We start from the raw sequence: 22262 nt of genomic DNA, 5'->3' as shown, positions 1-22262 counted from the left end.
GTTGTGATGACATTAATTAGTTATCCCAAAAATTGGGATAATTAATGGTATCAATGGGGTTTCTTTGGTACCGACATTTCAGATGACATTGATTAGCTATCTGGGTTTGGATAGCTAATGGTATCAATGAGGTTCCATTAGTGCTGATATTCCTTAAATTAATTAGTCGATCCCAGGTAATTGGATGACTAATGATGTTAGTAAAGATTACTAACATCAACATGGTTACTCTTAGTTAAAGGAGAAAGATAAATTGATTAACTATTCTGGGTCGGAAATAGTTAATGATATCAATGGATCACATTAGTATCAACAATCATTTCTGGTGTGATCAGCTACTCCGGGTAAGGAGGCTAATGATGTCAAGAGTTCTCAACATCGACAACTTAGATAGTAAACCATATGTGGATAAGAATTGATTAACTATTATGGGTTATGAATAGTTAATGATATCAATCGATTGTATTGATATCGACACTTGAATGGAATTGATTAGTCTAACCCGGTAATGCGAGACTAATGATACTAATGAGATTTGTTAGTATCGGTAATTAACTTCTGGAGAACAGGAGGAGAAGTGTTAATTAGTTATTCCGAAAGAATGAGATAAACTAATGATATCGAGAGAAGAATATCTAGGTATTAAATGAGGATTGATCCATAACAAGATGGCGTTCAAAATCATTTTAGTCATGTTATGATTTCTAGGATGAAATTATTCTTAGTAATTGATTAGGATATTAGATAGAAAATGCATATTGTAAAGAAGTTTATGTTTAAATTTTATGTGTCAAAAGAAATGCCATGAAAATTATTACCTATCGTTATTGTTATTGTTGCTATTACCTTTTTATATTTATATGTAAATGTTATTTGTTATTTTCAGGTCCATCAGGGTCACGTCAGGAGTGATATTAGTTTATCTATCTTTTGCTTTGTAATTATGTTGTAATTCAAGACACTTATCTCCTAAATTTAAAATGTAGTATTGACCCGTAAATTCAGATGTATTGTTTTAATCTAATAATGTAATTCTAAATACCTATTTTAACCATGCATGTTTATAATTGAAATTGGATCCTTCACTTGAATTTTATTATATGATATTATTATGCATGATATAGTTTATGTAATGATAATATGTAGCAATTGAATTATGCATTGTTTTCTTTGGTGAAATTGAATTTTGTAATATTATTAAATAAAATATGTTGTATTGATGATGATGAGTTTGGTTAAGATCCATGATGATTGGATCAGGTTGTGAAATGACATAGGAAGTGTAAATCTTGTATCGTGGATAACTTGGGATCTCCTGGTATAGGAAAAACTCCGCTGAAATTTCGATAGAAATTTTGGTGGATTTAAAAAAAAATCATGAAATTTCAAGTTACTTGTTGTGTGTTGTTCCATAAATTGGGACTATTATAATAAATAATACAACTCATTCACTCATAATATAAAGATAAAAAAACTGCAAGAAATTTTATCTAAAATATTATTTAAAAAGACACGATAACCAAAATTCTAAGTTTATCCTGAAATAAACTTAATGATTATCGAGGATATTTCACTGTTTTAGATCAAGTTCTTGATCTAGAAAATCAGGGTTTGTTTATCATCTCAAATCCATCATAGTAGGTTGATAGAAATATTATCAGATCGTAGCAAACAAAGAGGAAAAAAAAACAATGCAGCTTATATTAAGTAAGACGTACTAGAGATGTTAATACATTCTCTTTATGCAATCAACCGCTTGTCTAAAATTTAAAAAACCAGTTAGAGTTTTTAGTAATTATAATATTATGTTGTGGTTTTCTATACTAATCAAAGACCACCCAAAACACTATTTAGAAAGTGTTGCCGTGATATTGTGCTCCTGTGAGGAGAGTACGATAGGAATAGATAAAGTAAACTTAGAAAATATCAACTGAAATTTGTATAAAAAATCCAGAAAAACTCAAGACTGAGCAAGATAAAATTTATTTAGCTTTATTTTATTTTTTTTAAATGATAATAGCTTTATCAGTCATTCTTGCAAAAACATGACTTAATTTACAACATTGTTTCCATTGAGTTTTATTTCCGTAAAGAAAAGCGATGATGGCTTTGCACAAATAAACAAACGAGAAAAAGCAAAGTAGGAAAAGCAAGTACACAGATGACGTACGTTCATATGATAAAACCAATTCATTTATTTATTTACTGAGGACGGGCAGATAAATATTTTACACGAACCCATCAAAAAAACGAAAAAATAGACCAACAAGATAAGCAAAGTCGTAATACGACAAAAAAAAAAAAAAAAAGCACTTGCGAAACCATGATGTAATTCAGGTCGCTAAAGAAAGGAAGTGCCAGCAAGTCCATGATGCAAGAGATTGTGAGCAATGTGATCCCTGGCCTGTATTGCACCAGCAGATCTAAGACTATTCTCAGGGATCATATCATCATCGAAAATATCAAACTTCAGCTCTGGACCCATCTCTTCATTTCTCATCTCACAGATGTTATGCAGCACACAACAAGCCCCGAGGACCACTGGCAAGTCCTGGAGCTTAACTTCAGTTCTCTTCTGCAAGCATGACCACCTCCCTTTCAGTCTAGCAAATGCCTCTTTAGAAACCCTTTGAATCTCCCCAATCTTCTCATTGAAAGCGTGCTGTGTCCAAGTCAAGTTTTGGTGCGTGTAAGGCACCAGAACCCAATCCATTAAAGGGTGCCCAGAATTCCCAACAATGCAAACATTCTTCAAAGCCCCTCTATTAGCCCTCTTAAACAAAGCAGACTCCTCTAACACTCTATCATCAGGCATTGAACCAGGGTAACCAATGCAAACATCAGTGAACACACCTTTAGGGCTCACAACTCCCTGAACTGTCATTGAATAAGATGTCTTCTGATTCCTCTCAGTATGCCTCTTGTTGTAATAAGCTGCCACATTAATTTTGGGAGCAATTATTGGCACATGAGTGGTGTACATTGATCCACCAACATTGGGTATCCCAGACATTGATTCAAACTCTCCCTTGATCATCTTCAATTTATCCTCATTGGGCCATTGAAGGAATTTAGGCATTAAAACATTCCTTATGGCGGAACAAACTTCAAGAACCAGCTTATGACAAGTAGAGATCCCCAATCCAAACCGCTTTGACACAAGCCTCAAAGGTTCACCGGTAGCAAGCCTCCAGATACAAACAGCAACGCGTTGGCGAACCGGAATGGCATCGCGCAACATTGTGTTTTTCTTGGTCACAACAGAATCCAACTCCACGCAAATCATATCAAACGTGGCCTTGCTCATCCGAAACGCTTTCCGAAACTCCTCCTCCGGAAAATCCGGGTGGCTACACTTCTCCCACCAATCTTTTGACCTGTCCTTCACCCATAAACGCCGCTGCTGACCTGACCCTCCTCCGGACCCACTTTGCTCACTTGAAGCTTGAGCAGTTTCAGTAACGGCAACGGCAACAGCCGCAGCCGTCAACGAAGCACAACGGCCATGGCGTTTAGTTCCTGAACTATCCATTTCGTCTAAATCAGAAAAATGGGTCTGAAGATGGGAGTGATAGTCATTCATTGCTTCAAGTTTTCGCTTATGATTCCAATCGAAAGCCGCCTTATCGTGTTGAGACTCGATAGCCCACTGTTGGTGTCCTTGTTTTTCCTCCTCATCCAATAAAATAAGAGAAGTGAGTATATCGCTCATTAATGAATTATTATTACTCTTGGCTTTCCTCAATCCTCCTAGCTTATCTTCATCATCTTCACCATCCTTTCTTCGCCTCTTTAAATTAGCGTTGATGTTGTCGTTGCTAGTCAAGCTGTTGTTATCCATATCCTGGAAAAGACTACTGCATAAATGTGAAATCTCTTCTTGATTAAGAAATGGGAAAGGAGAGATTTCCATTACAAGTAGTACAGTACAGTACAGAGAGATTTGAATGCGAGAAGAAAAAACTTAAGTGTTTGATAAAATGCTTCACTGAGAGAAAAGTAAACTCCGGTGTTGATTTCATATTGAATTAGTGCAAAGGATTATAATTTATATACGTAGCAGCGGGTGGACGGTGAGCGTGTATGCGAGTGTGAACGCGATGTAGGGATGCTTTTGACGGTGACTTGACTTTTGGAGTTATTTGATGTTGTTGATTGAGTTTTTACGCGGTTGGAGGGCAGGGCATGATGACAGGGCGTGTTTTTTGTGTGCGATGGTTGATTTAGAATTTTCTTGGATTCTAAAGAATAAGAAAACAAAACGTTGGGAAATAAGATGGTTTGTGGAAGTTTCATATGTGATGTGTGAGGGAAGCTAGAGCGAAAGGGGTGTTAAGTCTTAAGCAATGAGTGTACTGTAGTGTAGACTGACACCACTCTTTCTTCTTTCTTCAAAATATGCTTAACATTTAACAACTTTAAAATATCTTGGAAGTTCCATTCTATCCAATTTCATTTTCTTTCCTTTTATTATTTTGATTTCTGAAAGTAATTCTATTTTAACAAGTTTTTGTTAATTTTATATAGGTTCTATAATTTATCCAAAATTGATAAATATAATTTATTTAACTTTTATATTATGAAAACAACCTTAATAAACTTCCTTTTTTTTATTTCCATGAAAGTAAAAAAACAATAAGGAATATTACTCTAACCCTCCAATAGTTTAGCTATTTTTTTTTAGTTTGCTTCTATTCTTTTAAAAATCATAATTTTTATCCTATAGTTTATAATTTGATAACATTTTACATGCGTGTTAAAAAAATCAACAAAAAAAATCAAATTATTTACAAGTTTCCTGTTATATTTCAATTAATAACTAAAAAGTTTTTATAATGTTAAAATTATAAAATTATCATACAGATGAATTCACTAATTCTTGTATTCTTTAGTTTTATAATTCACTAATTCAAGATTTCTTGATTCATAATATCTTTGTAGATCCTAAAGCAAGAGATATTACAAACAAAAGGAAATCTAAAAAACAAACCATAAAAATCCACCAAGGGAGGAACAAGAGCCTTCCTTCACCAACTACTCCCTTTTCAGTCCACCACTAACACTGAAATTTTTTCAGCTCTTATTCATGAACAAAATTGAAAATAAAAAACACCAAGAACAACATTGTCTCCTTTTAGTTATTCGCCACATGCACCGTAATCTCCTTCTCCAATCAAGCAAACACAACTTCTCTTCCACTTGAAACCGATCTTCTTCCTCAATCTATAGCCATCATCTTCATCAAACAACACTAGCCTGCTTTTCAATTTTTCCCATCACCATCACCATCACCATACTCAACCTCAATCCTTTCTTATCACAACAAGACTCGTGCCTACTGTCTAGATGAGAGATAACTTCACACAAAAAAATTCCCTAATTTTTCCAAGTTTTCTCTTCCCCACACTACACTATAATCAATCTCATTTCCATCACCCTTTAAATCGCAACCATAATTTCCATCTCACAACCAAACTTCTCATAGCCGAACGACTAAAACATCCTTCTACTCTCTTTTTTTTTCCTCCTCAATTAACCACCATTCTAGCCACCACTACAGCCTCTTTGTCCACAAACAACCACAACAGAAACTCAACCACCTATAAATCTATATTATTAGCCGCCATTGTAACCTTCTTCTCCAAAAACAACCATGACAACAACTTCAACCACCTACAATTTCACATCACCAGTCGCTCTCTCTCATGACCTCTCTTTCTCTTAAACAAACAAATCTTAGCTTCCTTTCAACAAATAAGAGTTTTTTTTTTTTGTTCCAAACTAAGAGAGAATAAGTCATAAGGTAATGAGAGAAAAGGATTAGGCTTTTGATTTTTCTAATATAAGTTATGTGGGTTTATATTGATCATTTTGATTGATTTGGATTTTTTTTGTTGACCAATAATGTTTTCTATAATTTTCAAAACAATTGAGGCAAAATGTAAATTACAATACAATATAAGATGCTAAGGGTGATTTTCATAAATATAATATTTATCGTATACCATATTTTTTTTTATTTATATTTATTTAACATTGTTATTATGTTGTGTTTTTTACTATTATATTTCGTTGTAGTTTCCATTTAAACTATCATATTTTAACCAGTAACTTTTTTAAATTAAATTCTCTTAAACCATAACAATATAAATATAAACAAATAATTCTTCTACATTTCTAAGTAATTTAGAATATAATACCAATTTCTACAAGGTGAACCTAGTGCACCATCTAAAATTATAAAATCATGAATCAATCAATAAACTCTTATAAATTCATTAAATTTATTCAAACCATTAATTTGATTAATTACATTTAAAAAGTGAATGTTTTCACATTTAATATCATTGTGAAATGAAATAATAACAATGCATCAATCATAAAATAATATGAACAAATTTAATGATATGTAAAACTTTTATTAGCTAGAACCATAATCTTAAATGATAACCTACATTTTTCTAATAATTTCTAAAAAGATCACTAGAAAGCTAAAAATAATGACATGGTTGATGTGATAGTGAGTAGATTATGAGAGACAATGTATGTGTGTCTAAAATTATTAAAAACAAAGAGCATATGCATGAGCATATATTGCTAGTTTTAACCATAGTTATTAAACCTGAATTGGTCTGGTGGGTTGACCCGAGACCCGGTTGACCTGGTGGTTGGACCGGTCCGGGTAAGGAAAAAGACCAGATGAGTAAAAACCCGACAAAACCCGGTTGACCTGCCTGGTTGACCCGTGACTTGGGTGACCTGGAAAAACCCGGTTAAGACCTTTTTTTTTCAAATGTGTTTTTTCTTCTAGCCAGAGACCCTTTTTTATTTATTTTTGGTTGATTATTAACCTTTTTCAAAGTTCACTATATAAAATATTAGAAGAATGTTTTATTTTTTCAATATGAAATTTGAAACCTTTTAGTATATATACTCTATGTTCACAATTAAAAACTTATTTTTCTCAATGTGGGATTTGAAGCCCTTTAGTATATGTACTTTATGTTCCCAAGAAAAAATTAATGTTTTTTCAATGTGGGATAAAAATTCTTTTTGGTTTAAATACTTCAATTTAAAAGGATAACATACTAACATAGTATCTTTTCAATGTGAGATAAAAGACTTTTTGAAATAATCTTTTAAAATTCATTATTTATAACATGTATAGTTTATATTCACATGGATTGTTTTTTAATTTTTTCATATGAAATATTAAAACTTAAAAAAAAATTAAAATTTTTCCGGGTCAACCCCTGGATTGAGTATAATAACTATGGTTTTAACTATTAGATCCAATGCTGCACCAACAAAGCACACATTAAAAATACACACCATAATTTATTTATTTATGTTTATTCAACATTTATTTTTATTTAATTTTACATAAATTAAAATAAATATTCATAAGAATTTTAATGATTTGAATCCTAAAAAAAAAACCCTTTAGTTAAAATTTTGTATTTTTATATTTATTATCCTTTTGTTTCGACGAGAACATGTTTTTACTACTAACAACATGCTTTACTGATAACAATTCAAAACAATTAAAATAACTATTTGTAAGAGTTTCAATAATTTAGATTCATGATAAAATATTTATTCCCTCAACCAAAACTCTCATTTTCTTATTCATTTAATTTTTTTATGTTTGATTGAAACATTTATTTTCATTAGAAGCATGATTTTTTTTTTAAAAAAAAACTTATTATGATATGAAAAGAAAGTTTCAAGAAAAAAAAATCATTTCTTCATAATTTTTATGCAAGTGCATAAAAAATAAGAAAACAATTAATTCGAGAAAAACTATATTAAAAATTTACAATGAAAATTTTTGCATATAATATTTATATGTAATTATTCATATATTAATTGCTAATATTATCATAAAAGTTTTAATCTTATTTAAAAAGTAAGGAATAATGAAATCATTTTTTTAATATCATTGTAATTATTTATTTAAAGAGAATTTTATTTTAAAATATAAAAAATAACATAATTATACTAAAACGACAAAAAAGGATGAAGGATCAATAAAATCAAGCCTAGGCACGCCTAGGGTTGAAAGAACACCCTAGATGCACATGGCCTTCTAAGGCAAGTTAGGTTCTCCTTTAAAAAAGTGTCATGCCCATGCATTGTCTTTTTAAGACGAAATGGAGCAGACAACGTGTTTTTATTCTACTTTTAAAATTTCTAACAACCTCTACTAATTGAAAAATTAGGGTTCGGGATTTTAATTCTTTAAAATTCAAATTTCAACTTGTTTTCATCTAAAAACACATCATATGAACTTCATTTCTAACTACAAAACAAATTCTAATTAGCCTAAAATCTCAAAATCAAATAAAACCAAAACAAAATGTTTAAACCTTGATCAATGTTTTTTCAGAATGATTAAAGGTTCAAATTACCTTCAACAACTTAAAAGACCTTCTCATCAGTAAGTAGGGATTCCATAGGTTCTCCAAGGAAACGGCTTCTGGAAACTTCTGTAAATATTTGAGCGCGATCCAACGATCGGATCAAAAGTTATGGCCCTTTTAAGTCATTATTCATGTCTAGCGTGACAAGACCTCCTCTTCAATGAGTAGGGATTCCGTAGGTTCTTCAAGGAAAACGGCATCCGAAAACTCCTGTAAAACTTTGAGCGCGATGCAACGATCGGATCCAAAGTTATGGCCCTTTTAAGTTGTTATTCACGTCTGGCGCGACAAGACCTCCTCTTCAACGGGTATGGTTCCATAGGTACTACAAGGAAAACGGCCTCCAGAAACTCCTGTAAAAATTGAGCATGATCCAACAGTCAGATCAAAAGTTATGACCCTTTTTAGCTCTTATTCTGGTCTGGCACGACAAGACCTCCTTATCAGCGAGTAGGGATTTCATAGGATCTCCAAGGAAAACGATCTACGAAAAAGTTTGATCCAACGATCAGATCAAAAGTTATGGCCTTTTTGAGTCGTTATTCATGTCTGGCGCGACCAGACCTCCTCTTCAACGAGTAGGGATTCCATAGGTTCTCCGAGGAAAATGGCCTCTGGAAACTCCTGTAAAAATTTGAGCGCGATCCAACGGTCGGATCAAAATGTTATGGCCCTTTTTAGCTGTTATTCTAGTCTGGCACGACAAGACCTACTCTTCAACGAGTAGGGATTCCATAGGTATTACAAGGAAAACAGCCTTCGGAAACTACTGTAAATATTTGAGCGCGATCCAAAGGTCGGATCAAAATTTATGGTACTCTAAAGCTGTTATTCTGGTCTGGCGCGAGAGGACCTCCTCTTCAACGAGTAGGGGTTCCATATGTTCTCTAAGGAAAACGGCCTCTGAAAACTACTGTAAAAATTTGAGGGCGATCCAACGATCGGATCAAAAGTTATGACCCTTTTACCTGATATTCTGGCCTTGGGCAACAAGACGTTCACATCAGCGAGTAGGGATTCCATAGGTTCTCCAAGTAAAGCGGCCTCCGGAAACTCCTGTAAAAATTTGAGCGCGATCCAACGGTCGGATCAAAATGTTATGGCCCTTTTCAGCTATTATTTTAGTCTGGCACGACAAGACCTTCTTTTGAACGAGCAGGTATTCCATAGGAACAATAAGGCAAACAGCCTACGGAAACTCCTGTAAAACTTTGAGCGCGATTAAACGGTTGGATAAAAAGTTATGGCACTTTTAAGCTATATTCCATTCTCGCGCGACAAGACCTTCTCTTCGGCGAGTAGGGATTCCATAGGTTCTCAAAGGAAATCGGCCTTCGAAAACTCCCGTAAAAATTTGAGCGCGATCCAACGTTCGGAGCAAAAGTTATGGCCCTTTTGAGCTGTTATTCAGGTCTAGTGCGACAACACCTCCTCTTCAACGAGTATGGATTCCATAGGTTCTCCAAGGAAAATGGTCACCGGAAACTCCTGTAAATATTTAAGGGCGATCCAAAGATCGTATCAAAATTTATGGTACTTTTAAGCTGATATTCTAGTCTCACGCGACAAGACCTTCTCATCAGCGAGTAGGGATTTAATAGGTTCTCTATCGAAAATGGCCTCCGGAAACTCCTGTAAACATTTGAGCGCGATCCAACGGTCGTATCAAAAGTTTTGGCCCTCTTAAGCTGTTATTCCGGTCTGGCGCAACAAGACCTCCTCTTCAACAAGTGGAGATTCCATAAGTTCTTCGAGGAAAACGGCCTCCGGAAACTCCTGTAAAAATTTGAGCGCAATCCAACGGTCGGATCAAAAGTTATGGCCCTTTTCAGCTCTTATTCTAGTCTGGCGCGACAAGACCTCCTCTTCAATGAGTAGGGATTCCATAGGTATTACAAGGAAAACCGCCTCCGAAAACTCCTGTAAAAATTGGAGAGCAATCTAACGTCAGATCAAAAGCTATGGCCCTTTTAAGCTGTTATTCCGATCTGGCGCAATAAGACGTCCTCTTCAACGAGTAGGGATTCCATAAGTACTACAAGGAAAACGGACTCCCGAAACTCTTGTAAAAATTTGAGCGCAATCCAACGTCGGATCAAAAGTTATGGCCTTTTTAAACTGATATTCCAGTCTAGCGCGACAAGACCTGCTCATCAGCGAGTATGGATTCCATAGGTTCTCCAATGAAAACGGCCTCCGGAAACTCCTGTAAAAATTTGAGCGCGATCCAACAGTGAGATCAAAAGTTATGGCCCCTTTAAGCTGATATTCTAGTCTCGCGCGACAAGACCTTCTCATCAGAGAGTAGGGATTCAATAGGTTCTCCATGGAAAATGGCCTCCGGAAACTCTAAACATTTGAGCGCGATCCAACGGTCGTATCAAAAGTTTTGGCCCTCTTAAGCTGTTATTCCAGTCTACCGCAACAAGCCCTCCTCTTCAACGAGTAGGGATTCCATAGGTTCTCCGAGGAAAACGGCCTCTGGAAACTCCTGTAAAAATTTAAGCGCGATCCAACGGTCGGATCAAAAGTTATGGCCCCTTTCAGCTGTTATTCGGGTCCGGCGCGACAAGACCTCCTCTTGAATGAGTGGGGATTCCATAGGTTCTACAAGGAAATTGGCCTCTAGAAACTCCTGTAAAAATTAAGCGCGATCTAACGGTCGGATCAAAAGTCATGGCCCTTTTAAGTTGATATTCTGGTCTCGTGCGACAACACCTTCTCTTTAACGAATTGGGATTCCATAGCTACTACAAGGAAAATGGCTACCAGAAACTCCTGTAAAAATTTGAGCGCGATCCAACGATCGAATCAAAAGTTATGGCCCTTTTGAGCTGTTATTAAGGTTTAGTGCGACAACACCTCCTCTTCAACGAGTATGGATTCCATAGGTTCTCCAAGGAAAACGGCCACCGGAAACTCCAGTAAATATTTGAGTGCGATCCAAAGGTCGGATCAAAATTTATGGTACTTTTAAGCTGATATTCTGGTCTCGAGCGACAAGACCTTCTCATTAGCGAGTAGGGATTTAATAGGTTCTCCATGGAAAATGGCCTCTGGAAACTCCTGTAAACATTTGAGCGCGATCCAACGGTCATATCAAAAGTTTTGGCCCTCTTGAGTTGTTATTCTGGTCTTGCGTGACAAGACCTCCTCTTCATCGAGTGGAGATTCCATAAGTACTTCAAGGAAAACTGCCTCCGGAAACTCCAGTAAAAATTTGAGCGTCATCCAACGGTCAGATTAGAAGTTATGGCCCCTTTCAGCTGTTATTCCCGTCTAGCGCGACAAGACCTCCTCTTTCCGGTCGAGCGCGATAAGACCTCCTCTTCAACATGTAAGGTTTCCATAGGAACTACAAGTAAACGGCCTCCAGAAGCTCCTATAAAAATTTAAGCGCGTTCCAATGTTCGGATCAAAAGTTATGGCCTTTTTCAGCTGTTATTCCGGTCTGGCGCGACAAGACATCCTCTTAAACGAGTAGGGATTCCATAGGTACTACAAGGAAAACGGCCTCCGGAAACTCATGTAAAACTTGAGTGCGATCCAATAGTCGGATCAAAAGTTATGACCTTTTTAGTTGTTATTCCGGTCTGACACGACAAGGCCTCCTCTTTCCGGTCTGGCGCGACAAGACCTCCTCTTCAACGAGTAAGGATTCCATACATACTACAAGGAAAACGGCTTGCGGAAACTCCAGTAAAAATTTGAGCACGATCCAATAGTCGGATCAAAAGTTATGGCCCTTTCATCTGTTATTCCGGTGTGGCATGACAAGACATCCTCTTAAACGAGTAGGGATTCCATAGGTACTAAAAGGAAAACGGCTTCCGAAAACTCTTGTAAAACTTGAGCGCGATCCAATGGTTGGATCAAAAGTTATGGCCCTTTTAAGTTGTTATTCATGTCTGGCGCGACAAGACATCCTCTTAAATGAGTAGGGATTCCGTAGGTACTAAAACGAAAACGGCCTCTGGAAACTCATGTAAAAATTGAGCAAGATCCAATGGTTGGATCAAAAGTTATGACCCTTTAAGTTGATATTCCGGTCTCGTGTGACAACACCTTCTCTTTAACGAGTAGGGATTCCATAGCTACTACAAGGAAAATGGCTACCGGAAACTCCTGTAAAAATTTGAGCGTGATCCAACGACCGAATCAAAAGTTATGGCCTTTTTCAGCTGTTATTCCGGTCTGGCGCATTAAGACCTCTTTGCAGCTGGAGCGACAAGACCTCCTCTTTAAAAGTAGGGTTCCATACATACTACAAGGAAAAACGGCCTCCAGAAACTCCTGTAAAAATTTGAGCATTATCCAACGGTGGGATCAAAAGTTATGGCTCTTTTCAGCTTTTATTCTGGACTGGTGCGACAAGACCTCATCTTCAAATGTAGGGTGCCATACGTACTACAAGGAAAACAGCCTTCAGAAACTCCTATAAACATTTGAGAACGATCCAATGGTCATATCAAAAGTTATGCCCCTTTTAAGTTGATTTTTCGGTCTTGCGTGACAAGACCTTCTATTCAACGAGTAGGGATTCCATAGGTACTACAAGGAAAACGGCCTCCAGAAACTACTGTAAAACTTTGAGCGCGATCCAACTGTCAGATCAAAAGTTATGGCCATTTTTAGTTGTTATTCGGTCTGGCACGACAAGACCTCCTTTTCAACGAGTAGGGATTCCATAAGTACTAGAAGTAAAACAACCTCCAGAAACACCTGTAAAATTAGAGCACGATCCAACGGTCAGATCAAAAGATATTGCCCTTTTGAGCTGTTATTCGGGTTTGGCGTGACAAGACCTCTTTAACGAGTAGGGTTTCCATAGGTACTACAAGGAAAATGACATCTAGAAACTACTGTAAAACTTTAAGCGCGATCCAACTGTCGGATCAGAAGTTATGACCCTTTTTAGTTGTTATTCCGGTCTGGCGCGACTAGACCTCCTCCTCAACAAGTAGGGATTCCATAGGTACTGCAAGTAAACCGGCCTCCGGAAACTCCTGTAAAAATTTGAGCGCGATCAAACGGTAGGATAAAAAGTTATGGCCATTTTCGGCTGTTATTCTAATCTATCGCGACAACACCTCCTCTTCAACGAGCAGGGATTCCAAACGTACTACAAGGAAAACAAGTTGGATCAAAAGTTAAGGCCCTTTTCAGCTGTTATTCCGATGTGGCGCGATAAGACCTCCTCTTCAACAAGTAGGGATTCCATAGGTACTAAAAGTAAAACGGTCTCCGGAAACTCCTACAAAACTTTAAGCGCTATGCAAAGGTGCAATCAAAAGTTATGGGCCTTTTCAGCTGTTGTTCCGGTCTGGCGCGACAAGACCTCCTCTTCAACAAGTAGAGATTCTAGAGAGCCGGAAACTATTGTAAGACTTTGAGCGCGATCAACGGTCAAATCAAAAGTTGAGGCCCTTTTCAGCTGTTATTCCGGTCTAGCGCATCAAGACCTCCTTTTCAACAAGTAAGGATTACATAGGTACTACAAGCAAAACTGCCTCCGGAAACTACTGTAAAACTTTCAGCGCGATCCAACGGTCGGATCAAAAGTTATGGAATGTTTCAGCAGTTATTCCGGTTTGGCGCGAGAAGACCTCCTCTTCAACGAGTAGGGATTCTAAAGGGTCTGCAAGGAAAACGGCCTCCGGAAACTACTGTAAAATTTTGAGCGCGTTCCAACGGTCGAATAAAAAGTTATGACCCTTTTGAGCTGTTGTACCGGTCTGGTGAGACAAGACCTCCTCTTCAACGAGTTGGGATTCCATGGGTACTGCAAGGAAAACGGCCTCCAGAAACTACTGTAAAACTTTGAGCGCGGTCCCGGTCGAATAAAAAGTTATGGCCCTTTTCAGCCGTTATACCAGTCTGGCGCGACAAGACCTCCTCTTCAACGAGTAGAGATTCCATAAGTACTACATGGAAAACAACCTCCGGAAACTACTGTAAAACTTTGAGCGCGATCCAACGGTCTGATCAAAAGTTATGGCCCTCTTCAGCTGTTATACCGGTCTGGCACGACAAGACCTCCTCTTCAACGAGTAGCGATTCCATGGGTACTACAATGAAAATGGCCTTCGTAATCTACAGTAAAACTTTCAGCGCAATCCAACGGTCGGATCAAAAAGTTATAGAATGTTTCAACAGTTATTCCGGTCTAGCCCGACAAGACCTCCTCTTCAACGAGTAGGGATTCCATTGGTACTACATGGAAAACGCCCTGCGGAAACTACTGTAAAACTTTGAGCGCGATCCAACGATCGTATCAAAAGTTAAGGCCCTTTTCAGCTGTTATTCCGGTCTGGCGAGATAAGACCTCCTCGTCAACGAGTAGGGATTCCATGGGTACTGCAAAGAACACGGCCTCCGGAAACTACTGTAAAACTTTGAGCGCGGTCCAAAGGTCAAATAAAAAGTTATGGCCCTTTTCAGCCGTTATACCAGTTTGGTGCGACAACACCTCCTCTTCAACGAGTAGGGATTCCATGGGTAATACAAGGAAAACGACCTTCGTAAACTATTGTAAACCTTTCAGCGCTATCCAACGGTCGGATCAAAAAGTTATGGAATGTTTCCGCAGTTATTCTGGTCTCGCTCGACAAGACCTCCTCTTCAACTAGTAGAGATTTCATAGGTACTACATGGAAAACGGCCGCCGGAAACTACTGTAAAATTTTGAGCGCGATCCAACGGTCGTATCAAAAGTTAAGGCCCTTTTCAGCTGTTATTCCGGTCTGCGAAGACAAGACCTCCTCTTCAACGAGTTGGGATTCCATGGGTACTACAAGGAAAACAGACTCTGATAAACTACTGTAAAACTTTGAGCGCGATCCAACGGTCGGATAATAAGTTATGGCCATTTTCAGCTGTCATACCGGTCTGGCGCGACAAGACCTCCTCTTCAAGGAGTAGGGATTCCATAGGTACTTCAAGGAAAATGGCCTCCGAAAACTACTAAAAACTTTGAGCGCGATAAAACGGTCGGATCAAAATTTATGGCCCTTTTTCAGCTGTTATTCTGGTCTGGCGCCCAAGACCTCCTCTTCAACGAGTAGGGATTCCATGGGTACTACAAGGAGAACGGCCTCCGGAAGCTACTGTAAAACTTTGATCGCGATTCAACGGGCGGATCAAAAGTTTCGGCCCTTTTGAGTTGTTATTCCTGTTTGGCGCGACAAGACCTCCTATTCAACGAGTAGGGATTCCATAGCTACTTCAAGGAAAATGGCCTCCTGAAACTATTGAAAACCTTGAGCTCGATCAAACGGTCGGATCAAAATTTATTGTCTTTTTCAGTTGTTATTCCGGTCTGGCGCGAGAAGACCTCCTCTTCAACGAGTAGGGATTCTAAAGGGTCTGCAAGGAAAACGGCCTCCAGAAACTACTGTAAAACTTTGAGCGTGTTCCAACGGTCGAATAAAAAGTTATGGCCCTTTTCAGATGTTATACCGGTCTGGTGAGACAAGACTTCCTCTTCAACGTGTTGGGATTCCATGGGTACTACAAGGAAAACGGCCTCCGGAAACTACTGTAAAACTTTGAGCACGATCCAACAGTGGGATAATAAGTTATGGCCCTTTTCAGTTGTTATACCGATCTGGCTCAACAAGACCTCCTCTTCAACGAGTAGGGATTCCATAGGTAATCCGAGGAAAACAGTCTTCGAAAACTACTGTAAACATTTGAGCGCGATCCAACGGCCGGATCAAAAGTTCCGGCCTTTTAAGCTATTATTCCTGTCTTGCGCGACATGACTTTCTCTTCAACGAGTAGGGATTCCATATGTACTTCAAGGAACATGACCTCCGGAAACTACTATAAAACTTTGAGCGCGATCCAACGGTCCGATCAAAAGTTATGCCCTTTTCAGCTGTTATTCCGGTCTGGCGCTACAAGACCTGCTTTTCAACGAGTAAGGATTCCATAGGTACTTCAATGAAAATAGCCTCCGCAAACTACTGTAAAACTTTGAGTGCGATCCAACGGTCGTATCAAAAGTTATGACCCTTTTCAGCTCTTATTCCGGTCTGGCGAGATAAGACCTCCTCTATAATGAGTAGGGATTCCATGGGTACTACAAGGAAAACGGCCTCCGTAAACTACTGTAAAACTTTGAACGCGATCCAATGGTCGGATAAAATGTTATGGCCTTTTTCAGCTATTTTTCCGGTCTGGTGCGCCTAGACCTCCTCTTCTTCGAGTAGGGATTCCATAAGGAATACAAGGAAAACGGCCACCAGAAACTACTGTAAACATTTGAGCGCGATCCAACGGTCGGATCAAAAGTTATGGCCCTTTTCAGCTGTTATTCCGGTCTGGCGAGACAAGACCTCCTCTTCACCGAGTAGGGATTCCATGGGTAGTACTACAAGGAAAACGACCTTCGTAAACTACTATAAAACTTTGAGCGCGATCCAACGATCGAATTATAAGTTATGGCCCTTTTCAGCTGTTATACCGGTCTGGCGCGACAAGACCTCTTCTTCAAGGAGTAGGGGTTCCATAGGTACTTCAAGGAAAATGGCCTCTAGAAACTACTAAAAACTTTGAGCGCGATAAAATGGTCGGATCAAAATTTATGGCTCTTTTACGATGTTATTCCGGTCTGGCGCGCCAAGACCTCCTCTTCAACGAGTAGGGATTCCATGGGTACTACAAGGAAAATGGCCTCCGTAAGCTACTGTAAAACTTTTATCGCGATTCAACTGTCGGATCAAAAGTTTCGGCCATTTTGAGCTGTTATTCCTGTCTGGCGCGACAAGACCTCCTATTCAACGAGTAGGGATTCCATAGCTACTTCAAGGAAAATGGCCTCCCGAAACTACTGAAAACTTTGAGCTCGATCAAACGGTCGGATAAAAAATTATGGCCTTTTTTAGCTATTATTCCGGTTTGGCGCGACAAGACCTCCTTTTCAACGTGTAGGGAATCTAAAGGGTCTGCAAGGAAAACGGCCTCCGGAAACTACTGTAAGACTTTGAGCGCGTTCCAACGGTCGGATCAAAAGTTGTGGCCCTCTTCAGCTGTTATACCGGTCTGGCGCGACAAGACCTCCTCTTCAACGAGTAGGGATTCCATAGGTACTACAATGAAAACGGCCTCCAGAAATTACTGTAAAACTTGCAGTAGATGTGGAATCGCTACTCGAGGAGGCGGAGGTGTCGAAGCGGCATACAAGGGTACCACTTCGAAAAGGCCATAACTTTTGATCCGACCGTTGGATCGCCCTCAAAATTTTATAAGAGTTTTCGGAAGCTGTTTTCCTTGGAGTAGATGTGGAACCGCTACTCGGTGAGGCGGAGGTCTCGACGCGCCAGACCAGAGTACCTGTTCGAAAAGGCCATAACTTTTGATCCGACCGTTGGATCTCCCTTAAATTGTTACAGTACTTTCCGGACACCGTTTTCCTTGCAGTAGATGTGGAATCGCTACTCGATGAGGCGGAGGTCTCGTCGCTCTTGACTAGAGTACCGGCTCGAAAGGGCCATAACTTTTGATCCGACCGTTGGATCGCCCTCAAAATTTTATAAGAGTTTCCGGACTCTGTTTTCGTTGGAGTAGATGTGGAAGTGCTACTCGGTGAAGCGGAGGGCTCGTTGCGCCGGACTAGAATACCGGTTTGAAAGGGCCATAACTTTTGATCAGACCGTTGGATCGCCCCCAAATTTTTATTAGAGTTTCCGAACACCGTTTTCCTTGCAGTAGATGTGGAATCGCTACTCAGGGAGGCGGAGGTGTCGACGCGCCAGACAAGGGTACCACTTCGAAAAGGCCATAACGTTTGATCCGACCGTTGTATCGCCCCTAAATTTTTACACTAGTTTCCGGACGCAGTTTTCCTTGGCGTAGATGTGGAATCGCTACTTAGTGAGGCGGAGGGCTCGTCGCGCCTGACTAGAATACCGGTTTGAAAGGGCCATAACTTTTGATCTGACCGTTGGATCACCCCCAAATTTTTACACTAGTTTTTGAAAAGCTGTTTTCCTTGGAGTAGATGTGGAATCGCTACTCGGTGAGGTGGAGGGCTCGTCGTGCCGAACTAGAGTATCGGTTCAAAAGGTCCATAACTTTTGATCCGATCGTTGGATCGCCCCTAAATTTTTACACGAGTTTCCGAACGATGTTTTCCTTGGAATAGATGTGGAATCGATCCTCGGAGAGCCGGATATATCGTCGCGCCAGACCAGAGTACCGGTTCGAAAGGGCCAAAACTTTTGATCCGACCGTTGGATCGCCATCAAATTTTTACAGGAATTTCCGGACGTAGTTTTCCTTGGAGTAGATGTGGAATCGTTGAGGTGAAGGTTTCATCGCGCCAGACCGGAGTACCGGTTCGAAAGGGCCATAACTTTTGATCCGACCGTTGGATCACCCTTAAAATTTTATATGAGTTTCCGGTCGCTGTTTTTTTTTGGGTCAAATGTAAGAATATATTATAGATCAAAAGTAACAATGCTGAAAAACAGCAAATACAGATAAAATATATGCAGATAGATCAAACGAAGGGACAAGACCCTTGTAACCCTCTAAGTAAACACCTGAAAAGCAACAAACCACAACCAAATAAATTAAATTAAAAAAACAAAAGCCAGGAAACGACATCAACAAATTATAACTACAAGCCAAGGGCAGCATCAGACGATGACTCCTCCATGAAGAGACGTGGACTCTTCCATGCAGAATAAGTATCTCATCCATGCAGAGACGAACCATCATCCTCCAAGGTCGCTATTTTCCTTGGAGTAGATGTGGAACCGCTACTCGGTTAGGCGGAGGTCTCGACGCGCCAAAATAGAGTACCGGTTCGAAAAGGCCATAACTTTTGATCCGACCGTTGGATCGCCCTCAAATTTTTATAAGAGTTTCCGGACGTTGTTATCCTAGGACTAGATGTGGAATCGCTACTCGGTGAGGCAGAGGGCTCATCGCGACGGTCTAGAGTACCGGTTCGAAAGGGCCATAACTTTTGATCCGACCGTTGGATCGCCCTCAAAATTTTATAAGAGTTTCCGGAAGCTGTTTTCCTTGGAGTAGATGTGGAACCGCTACTCGGTGAGGCGGAGGTTTCGACGCGCCAGACCAGAGTACCTGTTCGAAAAGGGCCATAACTTTTGATCCGACAATTGGATCGTCCTCAAAATTTTATAAGAGTTTTCAGACCCTGTTTTCCTTAGAGTAGATGTGGAACCGCTACTCGGTGGGGCGGAGGTCTCGACGCGCCAGACCAGAGTACCACTTCGAAAAGGCCATAAGTTTTGAACCGACCGTTGGATCGCCCTCAAATTGTAACAGTACTTTCCGGACACCGTTTTCCTTGCAGTAGATGTGGAATCGCTACTCGATGAGGCGAAGGTCTCGTCGCTCCAGACCAGAGTACTGGTTCGAAAGGGCCATAACTTTTGATCCGACAATTGGATCGTCCTCAAAATTTTATAAGAGTTTTCAGACCCTGTTTTCCTTGGAGTAGATGTGGAACCGCTACTCGGTGGGAAGGAGGTCTCGACGCGCCAGACCAGAGTACCACTTCGAAAAGGCCATAAGTTTTGAACCGACCGTTGGATCGCCCTCAAATGTTTACAGGAGTTTTCAGACGTTGTTTTCCTTGAAGTAGACGTGCAATCGCTAATCGATGAGGCAGAGGTCTCGTTGTGCCAGACTAGAGTACCTGTTTGAAAGGGCCATAACTTTTGATCCGACCGTTGGTTCGCCCTTAAATTTTTACAGGAGTTTCCGGACGCCTTTTTCCTTGCAATATATGTGGAATCGCTACTCGGGGAGGCGGAGGTGTCGACGCGCCATACCAGAGTACCGCTTCGAAAAGGCCATAACTTTTGATCCGACCGTTGGATCGCCCTCAAATGTTTAGAGGAGTTTCCGGACTCTGTTTTCAGTGGAGTAGATGTGGAATCGCTACTCAGTGAGTGGGAGTTCTCGTCGCGCCAGACTAGAGTACCGGTTCGAAAGGGACATAACTTTTGATCCGACCGTTGGATTGCCCTTAAATTTTTACAGGAGTTTCCAGACATTGTTTTCCTTGGAGTAGGTGTGGAATCAATACTCCATGAGCTGGAGGTCTCATCGCTCCAAACCAGAGTACCGGCTCGAAGGGGCCATAACTTTTGATTCGACCGTTGGATCGCCCTTGAAATTTTAGAAGAGTTTCCGGACGCTGTTTTCCTAGGAATAGATGTGGAATTGCTAATCGGTGAGGCAGAGGTCACGACGCGCCAGACTAGAGTACAAGTTTGAAAAGGCCATAACTTTTGATCCGACAGTTGGATCTCCCTCAAATTTTTATAAGAGTTTCCGGACGCGGTTTTCCTAGGAGTAGATGTGGAATCGCTACTCGGTGAGGCGGAGGGCTCGTCACGCCGGACTAGAATACCGGTTTGAAAGGGTCATAACTTTGATCCGATCTTTGGATGGCCCCCAAATTTTTACACGAGTTTCCAGACACTATTTTCCATGGAGTAGATATGGAATCGCTACTCGGTGAGGCGGAGGTCTCGACGCGCCAGACTAGAGTACCGATTTGAAAGGGCCATAACTTTTGATCTGACCGTTGGATCTCCCTCAAAATTTAGAAGAGTTTATAGACGCTGTTTTCCTTAAAGTAGATGTGGAATCGCTGCTCGGTGAGGCTGAGACCTCGACGTGCAGGATTAGAGTACCGGTTCGAAAGAGCCATAACTTTTGATCCGACTGTTGAATCGCCCCTAAATTTTTACAGGAGTTTCCGGACGCCATTTTCCTTGGAATAGATGTGGAATCGATCCTCGGTGAGGCGAAGGTATCGTCGCGCCGGACTAGAGTACCAGTTCAAAAGGGCCAAAACTTTTGATCCGACCGTTGGATCACCATCAAATTTTTACAGGAATTTTCAGACACAGTTTTCCTTGGAGTAGATGTGGAATCGCTAATAGCTGAGGCGAAGGTCTCATCGCGCCAGACCAGAGTATCGGTTCGAATGGGCCATAACTTTTGATCCAATCGTTGGATCGCCCTCAAATTTTTACAGAAGTTTTCGGACGCTGTTTTCCTTGGAGTAGGTGTGGAATCACTACTCGTTGACGTGGAGGTCTCGTCGCTCTAAACCAGAGTTCCGTCTCGAAGGGGCCATAACTTTTTATGCGACCGTTGGATCGCTCTCACACTTTAGAAGATTTTTCGGAAGCTGTTTTCCTTGGAGTAGAAGTGGAATGGCTACTCGGGGAGGCGGAGGTGTCGACGCGCCAGACTAGAGTACCGGTTCGAAAGCACAATAATTTTTGATCCGACCGGTGGATCGCCATCAAATTTTTACAAGAATTTCCGGATGCAGTTTTCCTTGGAGTAGATGTGGAATCGCTACTCGATGAGGCGGAGGTCTAGATGCGTCTGACCAGAGTACCGGTTTGAAAGGGCCATAACTTTTGATCCGACCGTTGGATCGCCCTCAAATTTTAGAAGAGTTTATGGACGCTGTTTTCCTTGGAGTAGATGTGGAATTACTATTCGGTGAGGAAGAGGGCTCCTCGCGCCGGACTAGAGTACCGGTTCGAAAGGGCCATAACTTTTGATCCGACCGTAGGAACGGCCATAAATATTTACATGAGTTTCTGGATGATGTTTTTCTTGGAGTAAATGTGGTATCGCTACTCGGTGAAGCGGAGGGCTCGTCGCGCTAGACGAGAGTACCGGTTCGAAAGGGCCATAACTTTTGATCCGACCATTGGATAGCCCCCAAATTTTTACAGGAGTTTCCGGAAGCTGTTTTCCTTGCAGTAGATGTGAAATCGCCACTCGGTGCGCGAAGGGCTCGTCGCGCCAGGCTATAATACAGGTTTGAAA

At 40.2% G+C, this 22262-nt stretch overlaps 1 protein-coding gene across 1 annotated transcript; it reads right to left on the bottom strand.

Annotated features, from left to right (window-relative positions):
- Nucleotides 1–2175: 2175 nt before the first annotated feature.
- Nucleotides 2176–4034, bottom strand: LOC18107720 (protein ALP1-like). Its single transcript, XM_006371966.3, has one exon. The coding sequence runs from the start codon at nucleotides 3911–3913 to the stop codon at nucleotides 2342–2344; it is 1572 nt and encodes a 523-aa protein (XP_006372028.1). The 5' UTR covers nucleotides 3914–4034; the 3' UTR covers nucleotides 2176–2341.
- Between the last annotated feature and the right edge of the window lie 18228 nt (nucleotides 4035–22262).

Source organism: Populus trichocarpa, chromosome 18, assembly GCF_000002775.5.
Source record: "Populus trichocarpa isolate Nisqually-1 chromosome 18, P.trichocarpa_v4.1, whole genome shotgun sequence".
Classification (NCBI taxonomy): Eukaryota; Viridiplantae; Streptophyta; class Magnoliopsida; order Malpighiales; family Salicaceae; genus Populus; species Populus trichocarpa.
Note: the sequence above shows the minus strand (reverse complement) of the source record. Positions and strands in the feature narration are given on the sequence as shown.